At 46.2% G+C, this 15,973-nt stretch overlaps 1 protein-coding gene across 1 annotated transcript in view; it reads left to right on the top strand.

The window, feature by feature from the left end:
* Positions 1-15,973, top strand: part of MCC (MCC regulator of WNT signaling pathway) — a gene marked incomplete at both ends in the record, with an annotated part of 309,641 nt that overhangs the window by 242,475 nt on the left and 51,193 nt on the right. The window contains 5 exons of the mRNA XM_080711825.1: positions 4,389-4,535; positions 5,830-5,919; positions 7,174-7,322; positions 11,254-11,394; positions 14,996-15,099. Of these exons, the coding sequence (XP_080567951.1) occupies positions 4,389-4,535; positions 5,830-5,919; positions 7,174-7,322; positions 11,254-11,394; positions 14,996-15,099 (631 nt within the window). The remainder of the gene's footprint in view (positions 1-4,388; positions 4,536-5,829; positions 5,920-7,173; positions 7,323-11,253; positions 11,395-14,995; positions 15,100-15,973) is intronic.

Raw genomic sequence — 15,973 nt, 5'->3', positions numbered from 1 at the left:
CTGGCTCTAAAACATATATTTTGTAGAAACATATTTTCTTACTTAAAATATCTCCAGTGATTCTGGCATGGTGACATATGCTTATAATCCCAGTACTTGGTTGTCCGAGACTGGAAGGTTGCAGGTTCGAAGCCAGTCTTAGCAACTTAGTGAGGCCCTTGGTGATTTAATGAGACCCTGTTTCCAAATAAAAAATAAAATAGGGCAGCTGGGGGTATAGCTCAGAGGTAGATCCCTGGGTCAATCCCCAGTACCTCAAAAGATAGATAGATAGATGATAGATAGATAGATAGATAGATAGATGATAGATAGATGATAGATAATCTTCGATGAAAGATGGGTTAGTTCTTTAACACAAAAATCAACTGAAACCTCTCCCAACTTCTGGCATTTCTAGACTGTGGTGTCTCTGTCTCCTTCTCCATGTGACCTTCCCTGTGTCTGGGTGTTCCTCTCCTTCCCCTTCTAAAGTCACTGGTCATTTGATAGGGCCCACCCCAGATCCAGGATAATCTCAGTTTTTTAGAGATCCTGCTTTAACTAGAGCAGCAAAGACCCTGTTTTAAAATAAAGTCAATCATGAGTACTGCGGGTTAGAGTTTGGATACAATCCAGCCCACTCCAATTGGAATGGAAGAGAGAGGGCTCAGAGAGCTAAGCTCCTGCCCTTTGCCCCAGCCTTGCCTGAGCGGAATCAGCAAACTAGTTGTAGCCTTCAGTTGTGTGCATTTACTCATACAAGTCAATTGCGATCCCCCATCAAAAGGGGGAGGAGGCCACTTAATTACTCATCTGTCTTTCTTTCCATGACAAATTTACTAAACTTCCTTCAGCTGGACCACTCCCTCCACAATTATCAATAAATGATAAAGCCTTGCTGGGTTGATGGTGTACACCTATAAACTCCATAGGTGGGAGGCAGAGGCAAGGGGGTTGGAGGTTGGAGGACAGCTCCAGCATCATAGAGAGACTCTCAACAACCTTGTGAGACCCCTTTTCAAAATAAAAAGGGCTGGGGGTGTAGCATGGAGGTATAGTAATCATAAATTCAGTCCCCAGTGCCAGCAATAATGATAACAACAATAAAGCCTAGCCCCAAATAAATATGCTTTTTTAGAATTTTTAAAACATTCCCTAGATCTAAAGCTTTAAAAGTGAAAATAGATATTTAAATTTAGAAATTATTTTAAGTTCACATGCATACACCATGGAAAGTACCACAAGCAACTGTCTCTGTATAGTTAGAAAACAAATAACGTTTTCTGTTTTAATTTTCAGTATTGTCTACATTTTCCTCAATGAACATGTTTTACTTTTATAATTAGAAGAAGAAATGTCTTTAAAACATAAGTAGTTTTGTTTTGGACTGGGGATTGAACCCAAATCTGAGCTACACTCCCAGCACTTTTAATTTTTTGTTTTGAAACAGGGTCTCACTAAGCTGATGAGGCTGGCTGCAACCCTTCTGTCTCAGCCTCTCAGGTACTGGGATTAGAGGTATATGCTATGACCCCCAGCAAAACATGGGTACTTTCAAAGAGGTTTTTATAAATTGCCCAGGACCATTTGTAATTTTCAAAGAAATGAGATGAGTTGATGGACTGGGATTCCAGGAACAGTCTTACTGATGGTTTTGTGTACAATTCAGACATGCATAGGGTTTGGAGTGATATTAACACTGTTAATTATTCAGGACTTCAGACTTTCGTGGCAGTGGAAATTGAAATCCAGTCTCCACCAGGGTGGTTTCCCCGGTGCCTCTCCCCTTCCCATGTGGCATCACAAGACATCCACTCTGATGCTGTTCTTGGTTTGTCTGGGCCCATTCCAGAATTTTCCCTGTGGCCTCTCACCAGCAGTATCACTTGGCTTTGGCAGGCATCCGTGTATCTGGTGTGTGGCTTTGAGGCAGGTCTGTCATGAGGATGGATGGCACACACTGCCATCACCATTGCCCCTGGGAGCCACAGCAGAGCCACAGGCACTTGTGAGCTGTTTCACTATTGAATGCAGTTTGCTCCAGGGGAGTTTCCCTATTTTGGCTTCTAATCTGTTGATAAATTATTGAAATTTCAATTACTCTTGGTTCCTGAGTTAGCAGGGTGGAAACATCCCAGACATTTAGTATGAAAAGCCTTTCAGTGTCTTTTAGAGGAGGGGCTGTGTGCCTGCTCTCTGTCCTTGCTGGAAAGAGTTGGCATGTAGGTTGTGGCTCCACACTGTCTGCCTGTGAAACTGATGTGCTTATGGCTTTGGGAGTCTGCAGGGCTATTGTGGTCTCCTGAATGGCAGTGGCAGCATCTTTTGGAAACTCACTAGATGTGCAGATTCCGAGCTTCATCCAGAGCCACTGAATCTGAAGCATTGCCAGTGGGCCCTGAGCTTTAACAAGCCCGCCAGGGACTCTGGTGCACTGTGGAGTTTGGAAGACCGTCCTTGCGTGTGCTAGGGCTTGTTCTTCCCAGCAGGTCTGGTGCCCGTTCATTCATGACGACTGTGGTCAGCACCATCCTCAGTTTGTCCTTTAAGATAGACATTGTGCCCTGGATGGTGAAGCTCTGATCAAGGTTATCAGAAAGAATAATTTATAGCCAGGCGTGGTGACTCATGCTTGTAATCCCAGCATTCGGGAGGCTGAGACCTGAGGATTGTGGTTCATGGACAGCCTCAGTTACTTAATGAGGCCCTGTGTAAGTTAGTGAGAACCTGTTTCAAAATAAAGAATAAAAAATAGGAGCCAGGCATGGTGGCGCACGCTTGTAATGCTAGCATTCGGGAGCCTGAGACCGGAGGATCGCGGTTCGCAAACAGTCTCAGCTACTTAGTGAGGCCCTCTGCAACTTAGTGAGACCCTGTTTCAAAATAAAAAATAAAAAATAGGGCAGGGGGTGTAGCTTGGAGGTAGAATGCCCCTGGGTTCCATCCCCAGACCTGCCAAAAAAAAAAAAAAAATAGGGCAGGGGTGTAGCTCAGAGGTCGAATGCCCCTGGGTTCCATCCCCAGACCCAAACACACAAAAGAAAGACAAATTATGGCACCTGTTCCCACTTATTTGGAATGCTTCTCTCCTTGCAGGTTACAGAGCTATAACCATAGAGAAGCAGGGCATTTAAATTCTCTACAGGCAGCTGGGCGTGGTGGCTGGCACATGTTGTAATCCCAGCGCTTGGGAGGCTGAGATAGGATCGCACAGGTTCGAAGCCAGCCTCAGCTACTTAGTGAGGCTCTCAGCAACTTAGTGAGACTCTGTTTCCAAATAAAGTATAAAATAGGTCTGTGAGTATAGCCTGGAAGTAGAAAAGCCCCTGGGTTCTACCTCCAGTACCACACACACACACACACACACACACACACACAAATGTACAGGGAAATTTGTGTCTAAAGTGTAACTCAGAGGGCCCTATGATTGGTTTTTTATGAAGAAGAGCTATGGATATTCCCTCCTATCCTTCCAGGGACATTCCTCTCCCAAGGCACTTGGGGAAGGCTGCTGCTGCCATGGTCACCTGAACTCAGCCTGACCTTCATGCAAAGCAGCATGCTTCTAAAACACACATCCCAGATAACACACAGCTCTCTAGCCACTGTACATGGAAGTTCAGACACAAGAGCCCTGTGTGAGCTGTGGTCCCCACACCCTGTCGCCACCATGCACCATCCAAGCCAGCCCCTACTCCATTACCTGTGAGACTGTGGAAGCACCGCTGCTCTCCCTGTGCTCTCTGGTGCCCTCCAGTGGAGGTGGCTCCCCCTTCCTGCTGCCCGCAGCACAGCAGATCAGTGTTTCTTATACTCGTGCACTTGAGTTGAGAGTAATTGTCTCTTTCTTCCCCTGGGCTCCAAGTTCCATGAGAGTGGAGATTTCAAAATTTTATCCCAGGTCCTCTGTCTGCAGTGGTGAGTGCAGCTTCAGGCACTTGGGGCTGCGTGGATAACCATTCATTAAAAGTGGGCACTTGCCAGGCGTGGTGGCGCATGCTTGTAATCCCCGCGCTTAGGAGGCGGAGACAGGAGGATTGCGAAAGTTCGAAGCCAGCCATGTGCGCTGGTTTAGGAGACCCTGTTTCCAAATAAAAATGTAAAAATAGGCCTGGGAGTGTAGCCCAGAGGTAGAAGGGCTTCCAGGAACCCCACTACCACCAAAAAAAAAAAAAAAAAGTGGGCACTCCTCCTCTGTTAGAAGCTTCCAGCACCTTAGGTATCAGGGCCATCTCATGCTTGTGAAGAACAGATGACTGTCAGTGGCATGTCCAGTTAAGGATACAGCGACTTACAGGACTCAACTAATTTAGCATGATCCCTGAATGTAAACAAAGCCTTGCCATCAGCAGAACTGGCTCCTTTGCTCCAGGAAAACGCCTACCTTTCTAAAGGCATTATGGTTTCAGGTTCGAGAGCTTCAAACTCGACTACAGAGCGTGCAGGCCACCGGTCCCTCCAGCCCTGGCCGCCTCACTCCTGCCAACCGCCCAATTAACCCCAGCACCGGAGAGCTGAGCACCAGCAGCAGCAGCAACGACATCCCCATTGCCAAGGTGAACCCCTGGGGATGGGGCTGATGGGCCGGGACAACTCCTTTATCTGAAAGCACCAGCCACATCCCAGCGCCACTGTGCCCCCGCCCGTCCAAGGGCATCTCCTGGGACCTGGCACAGGCCTCCCACACGGAGCTGCAGGGAGAGATAACCTGCCAATAGTGCTACAACCTGGACAGCAGTTCTCATTAATCAGCCAACTGGAGAATGTCACAGCTGACAAGTCATTGTGGAGAGTGTGACATTTTGTCAAGTGCTATAATACTTCATGGTGGCCGAGTAGTTGCTTTCAAGGACTAAGGTTCAGCCCAGTGGGGACCCTGAGTAATGAGCCAATGATCTGCCTGTTCTCAGGACTGACCGCTCTGCCAGCCAAAAGCAGCCATGGTGGGCAGACTGTGGTAGCCCTGCCTATTCTGTGCCACAGCCTCCAGCTCCTCTGTTGAGTCTGCTACAGAGACTTCAAATGAGGCATGTCCTCCTGCCTTGTGTCCCTACTAGTCTCTTCAGAAAAGGAACCCTCAGCCATCAGCCTCAGAGGTCAGATAAAATCATTGTTTCTCAGCCAGAAGTAGTTTTGTCCCTGGGAGTCACTTTGGTTGGCCACACCAGGGAGGCTACTGGCATCTGGTGGGTGAGGCCAGAGATGCGGCTGAATATCCTGAGATTTACAGAACAGTCCCCACAACAAAATTTCTAATCCAAAATGCCAGTGGTGCTGAGGTCAACACTGGATTGTTTTTCTGATATTATTCAGTTTAGTTGATGTGGTTAAACGATGGTCCTAGCCAGACAAACTGGCACATGCCTATAATCACAGTACTTGGAGGCTGAGACAAGAGGATCACAGGTTGAAGGACAGTGTGCAGTAACCTAATGAGACCCTGTTTTAAAATAACATAAATAAGAGCCGAGGGTAGTGGCACACACTTGTAATCCTGGTACTTACAAGACTAAGACAAGAGGATCAGAGTTCGCAGCCAGCCTCTACTACTTAGTTAGGCACTCCACAACTTAGACCCTGTTTCAAAATAAAAAATAAAAAATCAGGGTGGGGGTGTAGCTTGGAGGTAAAATGCCCCTGGGCTTAATCCTTAGCACCCCCCCAACACACACAAATAAAAGGGGCTTGGTGTGTAGCTGAGTGGTAGAACCCCTAGGTTCAATTCCCAGTCACTCACACACACACACACACACACACACACTCTATAGCACAATAACCTCTGTAAACATAGATTTGATAGGTTATCTGGGAAATAGCATATACTTTGCTGATAAATGTTTTCTTTTTAAGATTGCAGAGAGGGTGAAGCTATCAAAGACAAGGTCCGAATCCTCCTCGTCTGATCGTCCAGTCCTGGGCTCAGAGATCAGTAGCATCGGGGTGAGTGTTGATGAGAAGCAAGGCAAGAAGACGCCACAGGGAGCCACACATAGAGTGGCTTCTAGGTGGCAGAGAACTTCAAAAGTTCTCCTGCAATAATAAGCCAGTTAACTATAATAATACATTAGACCCGATTTCTTTCCACTGAGTCAAATTAAAATGTATGGTGGGTTCCACATAGTAAATTACTTCCTAAGCTTTTAGAGAGATTTTTTTTCCCTCTTTGGACTCATTCAGAACCCAAAATTTTGGTCTAGTTCCTGCTGATGTTGATGAAAGTCTTGAAGAATCTGTTTTCTGTCGTTCTGGCCCCCAGAGACCAAGGGAATCATGAAACTCCAAAAGAACAGTGCCTTTCACACATCTATCTTGAGAGAAACTGTGCGCTCCTGGAAGATGAAGGCAGCCTTTGCGTCCTAGCGCAGTACTGGGAAGGAGCAGCACCTGCCAGGCCCCCGAGAGCTTCCCATGAGGAGCCCATGAGCTCCCTGGGTGTGAGAGCTGTGGTGGTGACAGGGAGTCAGTCCTTGTACTTCCTTAAGGGATCTCATTTAGGATTGGGTGTGAGGCTGGGAGAGCTGGCTATTTGATCCTCAGGGGCAGAAGGAGCATGAAAAACCATTGTTTAAAAATATCCTTTTAGCCAGGCAAGCGTGTGCCACCACACCTGGTTCTTTTAAAAGTACTGAGACTTTTAAGACCCTAATTTAGAATTTTGCACTGAGCAAAAATCATTTGGGACTGGGGATACAGCTCAGTGGCAGAGTGCCCGCCTGGCATGTGCAAGGCCCTGGCTTCAGTCCTCAGCACCACACACAAAAACAACATATTTTAAAGTGTGCATTCAGATCCCGTGCCAAAGCCAAATTGTGAAAATAAAGGAGTCAGTCTCTCTCTTTGGCTCTGTAATCAGCGCCAGTGGCCTGGAGTGGCAGGCTTCATGATGGAGAAGGAAGCCCAGGCTGTATCCCACACCCGGTGTTCTAGGCACCCTAGAGAGACATTCCCCCATCCTTGCTGCCTAGTGGCACGTGCTTGGTGGATGCAGCTGTATTTTGAGGCTGTTTTATGTACTTCTTTTATACCAGTTAGCTTTCTGTGCTAGTATTGTATTGAATGGACTAGGATCTCTCAGGGTAACCATCTCCTGATGTCAGGTTCTCAAGGAACCTTAGCTTAAAATGTTGGCATGTGTGAGTGTGCCTGGGAGGTGAGGCGCTGCTCACTGAGGGGAATCCATGCTCCTTTGCACAGGTGTCCGGCAGCATGGCGGAGCACCTGGCCCACTCACTTCAGGACTGCTCCAACATCCAGGAGATTTTCCAGACACTCTACTCCCACGGATCCGCCATCTCTGAAAGCAAGATCAGAGAGTTTGAGGTGGAAACTGAACGGTTGAATAGGTAAGAAGCAATCCTATTTGCCTGGGGACAGGAGCTGTTCCTCCCCTCCCTTTCCAAAGGTTCATTCAAGTTGGCTTGTGAACTGTGACCTGGAGTTGGCCGGCAGGCCTGGGGGGGTAGGCGAGGAGGGTGGATTGCCCACCAGCCAAGCCCGCTCTGCAGGCTGTCATGGCGCCACACACGGGCCTCTCTTGGGCCCACACTCACCTTGCTGATGTTTTCACCATTTCACACATTCTGTGCTTCACACATTCATATTTGCTATTTTATTTTACTTTTGTGTTACGGTTTGAAATGGTGGGGTTCTTTTTCTTATTCAACTAAGGTTGGTTGAATAAAAAAATTAACGGTCGGCTCAGTGCAGCTTTAACAAATCTTTATTACAAAATTAGTAGGAAATAGATCAGTAGGAAATAGAGAAGAGGAAAAAGCAGCATGCTGACCCGCATGCTGGGGAGCCTGAAAATGGAACTCCAGCCCCTTTTGGGGACCTCAACCCTTAAATAGATTTTGTATTGGTATGTCTCATCAGTGTTACCAAGGCAATGGGCTAGTTACTTATTCCTTAGCCAGGTGGTGCCTCTTTGTCTCCGGACAGTGCATGTACTAAGTGCAAGGGTCAAGAATCTACCTGGCCCTTGGGTCTATTGTATTGGGCAGTATTGGTTGCTCACCAACTAGGGTGCTTTGAAGCTGCACACAAAGTTTACCTTTCATATATCCGGGCCAGGCCGGATCCCAGAGAAGGTAAACAGAGGCACCGGTTGCCTCTATTGTAGTTTAGGGCTAATGGCTTCCGTTGACTCTAAGGCTTTTACTATAGGTTAATGATAAGAATGAAGGGCAAAGACAGAGAGGAACTCTGCATTGTAATCGCTGCAGCCCCCTCCCTGTCTGAGTGCTTGCACAGCACCTAAGGTCTGACTATATTTTACACTTTGGAAATTATCAAAGCAATTTTCCAATACCAGCACATTAATACATTTTGATGCCTCTTCCCAATACTGACACATTTTGGACCTTATGAATTCCATAGCAAGTCCTGGGAGTAGGTCAGGGAAGTCCTAGAATGTGGAGTCAGGTCGCAGGATACTTGGAGCTTCCAGGAAGCAGCAAAGGAACCCAGTGGAGTAGTGCCTGGCGTCCCTCTAACACTCAGGCTATTAATGACGGTTGCCTGATTTTATTTATCAGGTTTGCCAGAGTGCTGACCTGAGTTCCTACATCTTATTCTAACTGTTCTACTGAATAAATTGATCATGTATCCAGTTGCAAGGATTCCTCCTAATTCTCCTAACAGAGATAGGCAAGATTTGCTCTCCCACCTCAGCAAAGACTGGCTGTGTCATCCCCGGGAGGAAGGAGCTGCTAAAATGGCCAGGGAGAAGGTCCAGGGTGGAGCCCTGCTACCCACTCTGACTCAGACATAGTCCCATGGTGGCAGAGTGGACTGCTGGACCACATCCAAGTGCGGTTGGCTACATCAGCCCACCAATCTTTAGTGGGTAAGCTCAGTAAGAACTTGGAAGGCTGATGCTAACCACGGAAGAATGTGGATACCATTCCCCATTCCCCGTTGTTTGACTCCATTCCTCTGTGCATGGCAAAACTGGATTAATTAAATTGTCATGTCAGTCCTTCTTGATTTGATGGTGTTTAATAGAGTTCTTGAGAACTAAGGAAATGTGGCAGTCTAGGTCATTTTAAATCTTGAAATTAAATGGTTTCCTTTATTAAATCCTCAATACTTAGCGGTGACAATCCTGATGATTATAGCAGCCCAGCAGAAGCAGGCTTTCTGGTATTGCAGGTCTGGGAGTGCTTGAAAATTAAATCAGATGTGTCCTTTGCAATGTAATGAGGTTGGATGCCTTCAGGGGGCCCTCTGTTTAGGGAGGATCTGCTCTTTACTGACTCTGGAATTTTAACAAGCCTGTTTTGTGATTGAACTTGGGGGATGTTCCTTTCTCTTCAGTTATCTGCACCCAGGAGAGGCCAAAGGAGGAGGAAATATTTGGTACTTGCAGCTCATATTACTATTGTGTTTAACAATTTACAGACAACTACCCAATCTTTAACTTGAGAGAACAAAGATAGTCTTATTTTGCAAATGAGAAAGCAAAGGCTTTGAAGTTGAAAATTGAGTGACTTAAATTAAGAGCTCTTAAACAACTAAGGCAGAATTCCAGCCCCACCCTTTGACCTCTTCTCCATGGTCTTCCCATGTAGCTAGAAGAGGGAAGTTCTTAGAAACAGCCTACCAGCGTGTCCTAATGCCTGTTATGTAACTACCTTTTTCAAAGTTGAAGTTTATTGTTCTTAAAAATATCAGCCTTAAAGTTGTGATTTCCCTGACCAAAAGCATATTTCCTCATTTAACATACCTGTGGTTTAGACCTACTATGTGCTGGGCTGTTTGGCAGGCAAAGTAAAATGGACAAGATCCCTGCTCTCCTGGAATTTATATTCAGTTAGAGGAGAGAGGAAAACAGAGAACTAACAGAAAAACAGGGAGCTGCCTATCTTCCTTCCTCCCCTCCTTTTCTTCCTTCCCCTTCCTTCCCTCCCTACACTTCTCTTCCTCCCTTCCTTTCACTCTTCCCTTTCTCCCTTTCTTCCTTCCCTCTTCCCTCTTTCCAGGTAGGTAAGTATCTCCGCATTCTGGTGCCAGATATATGATTTTAAGATCTGTACTCCAAGTGAGTGGTTCCCACACCCCTTAACACCTCAGAAGTTACTTATCTTCTATGGACGGGACACTCTGTCTTTAAGAGTTGGTACTCAGAGTACTACAAATGGGTGTGTTTAGTGGAAAACAATCATCATGCCTAAAGCATCTGTGGAGAAGCCAGCGATTTTATGTTTTTGATTTGCTTTTACTTTGCCACACACTCATTTGCCTTGAGCATACATTTCTAAGTGTGAGGAAACCCAGATTGCACTGATGATCCTGTTGGGAGTTGCTGGACTGTTCAACCTGGGGTCTTTGGCCACCACCACGGTTTGCAGCCCCTTCCCACTTGGGGCCTCGGGACACTTCTCTGCACACTCACTGGATTCATCTTTCACTTCTGCTGGGAGTAGTTGAGAGCACAGGGTCTGGGGCTGAACTGCCTGGTTCAAATCCCAGGGTTAGCTTCTTAGCCTTTCTAGGCCTCTGTCTTCTCGCAGGACAGATAAGGAAACTAATGCTTAACCTGCTAATGCAGGTTGCTGGGAGCATGAGTGAGCAGAGGCCCAGCAGAGTAGCCAGGATACAGTGCCATAATCCATTGGTCCTGTGCAGGTATGCACCAGGTACCTTCCTTGGTATAGCTCCAGAGCCTTACCTGGCACTTGGCACAGGGTACCGTGTAGCACAGCAGCCTGGTAAATAACCAGGGGCTTATTTTTGTGCTCCTGACTGACATAATACATTTTTTAAACTGGTGATTGAATTCAGGGGCATTTTATCTCTGAGCTACACTCCCAGCCCTTTTGAACTTTGAAACAGGATCTTGCCAAGTTGCTGAGGTTGGGCTTAAGCCTATGATCCTCCTGTCTCAGCCTCCCACAGGTGTGCGCCAGTGCTCCTGGTTCTTTTTAGGTTGTTTCCTTACAGCAGGTACATTTGCTAAAATAGCTGGCAAGCCCACTTGTTTGTTTGTTTGTTTATGGTGCTGGGGATGGAACCCAAGGGCATTCTACCTCTAAGCTACATCCCAGCTCTATTTGGAAACAGGGTCTCACTAGGTTGATGAGCATCTTGGTGCTTACTGAGGCTGTTCTCAAACTTAGGATCTTCCTGTCTCAGCCTCCCAAGTACTGGGATCACAGGTGTGTAGCACCACCATCTTCATGAGCATTTCTAGCCTGCCTATAAATGAGACAACTAAAATGTTGGCAAACTAATTGCAATCCTAACATGAAAGTGATGTTTCTTTCTTTGTAGCCGCATTGAACACCTCAAATCCCAGAATGACCTCCTGACCATAACCCTGGAAGAATGCAAAAGCAACGCTGAGAGGATGAGCATGCTAGTGGGGAAGTACGAGTCCAACGCCACGGCGCTGAGGCTGGCCTTGCAGTACAGGTGCGACACGGGAGCTGGGAAGACGCATCATTTTGTTGCAGCCACTTGAATCTAGAAATGCATTCATAGGAACTTTCTGCATAAAAGTAGAAACCCAGCTCTCACAAGGTATAACTAGAGACTTGGACTCACAGATGTTATCGTGACACATCTTGAACATCATTTATTGCCCTGAGCCATTAAAACGATGAGGGAAACGATTAAGTAAGCAGTGTATTTCTACTTTCATGTTTAACCTGAGTATTACTTCATTTGAGTCATGTCACTCAAAATATCAACTTCTGCAGTACACATGCTTTTGTTCTTTCCAGACTTTATTTGTAGTCATATATACTGTATATGTTGTTGTACATTTAGTGCAATCTGTTCCTTTAGTTTGTCACAGTTTTGTGTTGTGTTATCACTGTTGGTTGTTGTTGTTTGCAGTACTGGAGATTGAACCCAAGGGCATCCTACTAGTAAGCTATGCCCATAGCTCTTTTTATTTTGACAGGGTCTTACTAAGTTGTTCAAGCTGGCCTCTAACTCATGATCTTCCTGCCTCAGTCTCCCCAGTAGGTGGGATTACAGGTTTGTGCCATCATACCTGGCTCTGTTTGTCATAGTCGTGTGTGTGTGTGTGTGTGTGTGTGTGTGTGTGTGTGTTACTAGGGGTGGAACCCAAGGGCATTCTACCTCCGAGCTATACCCCAGCCCTATTTTTTATTCTTTATTTTAGAAACAGGGTCTCACAAGTTGTAAAGGGTCTCACTAAGTAGCTGAGGCTGTCCTTGAACCACAATCCTCCTGTCCCAGCCTCCCAAATGCTAGGATTACAAGCATATATCACCATGCGTGGCTTTGCTATAGTTTTTTTAAATGTAGCTTAATAATCACTATTTATTTTCAAAGACTACATATATGGTTTATGTATTTTATTTACTCATTTCTTAAAAGACATTGAGACTTTTGCAGATTTTTTTATATTAGAAATAATGCTATAGTGAATATTTTTATACAGATAAGATCCTCAATTTTTTTAATATTTTCCCTAGGATAGTATCTCTGAAGCAGGTATTCTAGGTTAGAAGATTCTAATATTTTTATGACTCTTCAGACATGCTGCCATTTTTCCCTATAAACACAAGTCAGTTTAAATGCCTACAATTCATTCACTAGTGAGCAAGTGGTACAGAAATCATGCCACTTTTCTTTCATGCTTTGGAATTCATCCACTTTTTAACTAATGTTTGTTTAAAAAAAACCAAAACTCTATCTGGACATGGCGGCACATGCCTGTAATCCCAGTACTCAGAAGGCTGAGATGGAGGATCACAGTTTGTGGACAACCTCAGCTATTTAGTGAGGCCATCTGCAACTTAGTGAGACCTATCCCTAGTACTGACTGCAAAAAAAAGTACAAAACTCTTACGTACTATCTTTATATGTTTATTTATCTATTGCGGCACTGAAGATTGAACCCAGGGGCATTCTACATCCAAGCTTTAACCCCAGCCCTATTTTTTATTTTTTATTCTTTATTTTGAAACAGGGTCTCACTAAGTTGTGGAGGTCCTCACTAAGTAACTGAGACTGGCTGAAAACCCAGATCCTCCTGTCTTAGCTTCCCAAGTTCTATAATTATTGTCCACCACCACGCCCGGCTATATCTTGATTTTATAAGCATTTCAACTTAAGTTAGTTGCCAACATCTCAGAGTAGTTGACGACTGTACCTTACTTACTCTTAGCATCCTTCTTAATATTATTTTAAGGAACCTTGGTTTTTATTCAGAAAACATCAACCCAACATAGAGACCAAAGCCAGAGCACAGTCATGCCAGTTCACAAATACACCAAAGCAAGGCCTGGCAGCAGCTCCCGACACAGGCTGTTCTCTGCCCAAGGAGGGCTCCCGTCATATTAGACATCCTCATGGATGAAGGGCTGTCCCGGCACCTCTAGCCAGAAGTATGGACTGCCCTTGTGAAGAGGAGCTACCAGTGCCTCAAGCTAGTGATTTGGCCTTTTTCTTTCATTCTTAGCATGCCTGGAATTTGGGAGATAGAGACAGGAGGATCACAAGTTTGAGGCCAGCCTAGCAAGACCCTGTTTCAAAAATAAAAAATAGAAAAGGCTGGAGTTGTAGCTCAGTGGTAAAATGTCCCGAGTTCAATTCCCAAGATAAACAAACAAAAATAAAGGATAATGAAAGTAAAGACAATAAAAAACAGATGAACTCTCAACTAAATGTTGGCTCAGGCAACACTTCCCTGGCTTGGGGAAGCTAATCAGCTATGTGCCTGAGGAGGCGACGTGGCCCCCTCTGTTCTTCTGTCCCCGTGGTGCGTCCATGCCGCCTGCTTCCTGTTTGTTGGTGGGTCTGCATGCATCTCACCTCAGGCCATGGGCCTTGTTTGCCCAATGAGTGGTAGCATCAAAGAAAATAGACTGTTTTTTCTTTTCTTAAACTTTGTGAGAGATTCTGTAGAGATCTGAGAGTGTTTTCTGAGGCCTTTTTTATAAGCATCTACTAGAATTTTGTGTTATGATGGAATCTGTTCTCCATTCCTGCTGCCCCCTAGATATGCGCTGCTCTGAACATGTGAAATATGGCTTTAGCAGGGGAGGAACTCAATTTTTCATCTCATTAACTTAAAACTTTTATAATTTAAGTAGCTGCATGTAGCTTGTGGCTAACTGTATAGTGCAAGTCTAAGTCAAAATCATCTCCTTAGGGGTGTTATTAACTGGTCTGTCAGGAGGTTCTGATCAGGCTTTCAGCCAAGGCTGCCTCTTCTGAGCCCTTACCTGGGGCTGGAGGCTCGCACGTGGCTGTTGTCTGGGGATCCAGTGGGTTATCCTAGAGATTGAACTCAAGTTCTTCCCTGGCTATTGCTGGAAGCCTTAGTTCCTCACTACATAGGCTTCTTCAGAGCAACCACCTCCCCTGAAGAGTATGATCTGAGAAAGAAAGGAGATGGGAGAGTGTAGCCAAGATGGAAGTCACAGTGTTTTAATAACATGATCTTAGGAGTGACGTGTCACCATTTCTGCCCCCTTCTCTTAGTGACACAGACCAACCCTGGTCCAGTATGGCCAGCAGAAGGGTATGGAGAGCAGGACATGGGGTTCAGTGGTAGCCACCGTGGAGGCTGACTACACCTGTACGTCCCATATCTCTCTTAGCTGGGCATAACCAGCACGGCTCTCCCACCATTACTGCTTCCCTTATATTTTTCTAGAACCTAGTTTAAAACAAAACAAAACACCGGGTGTGGTGGCGCATGTTTGTAATCCCTGCGCTTGGGAGGCAGAGACAGGAGGATCGCAGATTCGAAGCCAGCCACTGGCTTAAGAGACCCTGTTTCCAAATAGAGATATAAAAAATAGGTGTCTGGGAGTGTAACCCGGAGGTAGAAGGGTTTCCAGAAACCCCAGTACCACCAAAACAAAACAAACCCAGGCCAGCACCATAGAGCAAGCCACTGGCTTTGTCCAGGGAATGTTCCGGGATGTTTCCTCACTTCTGTGGACAGTGAGACCCAGGCCGTGGTGCTGGTGTCACCGAAGCCCAACCAACCATGCCGGCGCTTCACCCCTCCCCTGTGCTTCTGTTTCAGCGAGCAGTGCGTAGAAGCCTATGAACTCCTCCTGGCGCTGGCCGAGAGCGAGCAGAGCCTGATCCTGGGGCAGTTCCGCGCGGCCGGCGTGGGCTCCTCCCCTGGTACGTGTCCTAGAGCCCATTGTCCCTCCCCTTGTCCCTCTCCCCAGCTGTCTCCTTCTTCAGCCTATGCTCTCCATTTCTCAGCGACCTGAAATTCACTTATTAAGTGTGTCTTTCATTTTCCTCCTGACTGAGTAGATAAATTGTTTATGTTGAATGCAGCAAGAACTGGAGTGGAAACAGAATTACAGACAAGTTAAAACAAACAAGACCTCTTAGGAAACGTCTCCTCCTGGGCTGATGGCGTGGGAGGCCCTGCTTGTGATTAGGGACGGATGTGCTGTGAAGCTGCTGGCTGCTCTGGGCCCTCTGCCTCACCTTCTGGCTGTTACTGGCCGTGTGGTCCCCAGGTTTTTTTCTCTGAGTAGTTTTGCATTATAGGTTCCCTTGTTTCTAAGAGTCAAGGAACACAGAGGCAGTATTTCCAAAGCTGCTCTTGTGAGCCTTGCTGGTCGCGTACCCATGAGCGAGCCTGGGGTGAGGGGGAGCCAGGTTATTTTCCTGACCCTCCTGCCTTCCCACCTCTATTTCTTGTCCCCACCCCAGGGATCAGAGATCCTATTGTCTTGATTCATACCTCAGATTCCACATTGCTCCCCCTACTTCTACCCCTCAATTTTGAGTAAGATGAAAGGGAATTTAGTGAATAAAGGGTACAAGTGCAGCAGCCTGGGCTTAGTGGTGTTTGCTGAGTTTGGCCAGTGGTGGTGGCTCTGAGACTTGCACTGCCGTGACTCCTCACAGTGCCCTGCAGTGGAGATGGTCCTGGAGAGGAAAGAGACCAAGGGGATGGGTCCCTACCCCTCCATGTGGAACTGGGCCTCAGACTTGACCGTACTTAGACTTTATAGCTGCAGCTTATTGGGAGAAGCAA

Source organism: Muscardinus avellanarius (genome assembly GCF_963383645.1).
Source record: "Muscardinus avellanarius genome assembly, chromosome: 1".
NCBI lineage: Eukaryota > Metazoa > Chordata > Mammalia > Rodentia > Gliridae > Muscardinus > Muscardinus avellanarius.
The sequence above is the reverse complement of the archived record's forward strand: the minus strand, read 5'-3'. Positions and strand labels throughout refer to the sequence as shown.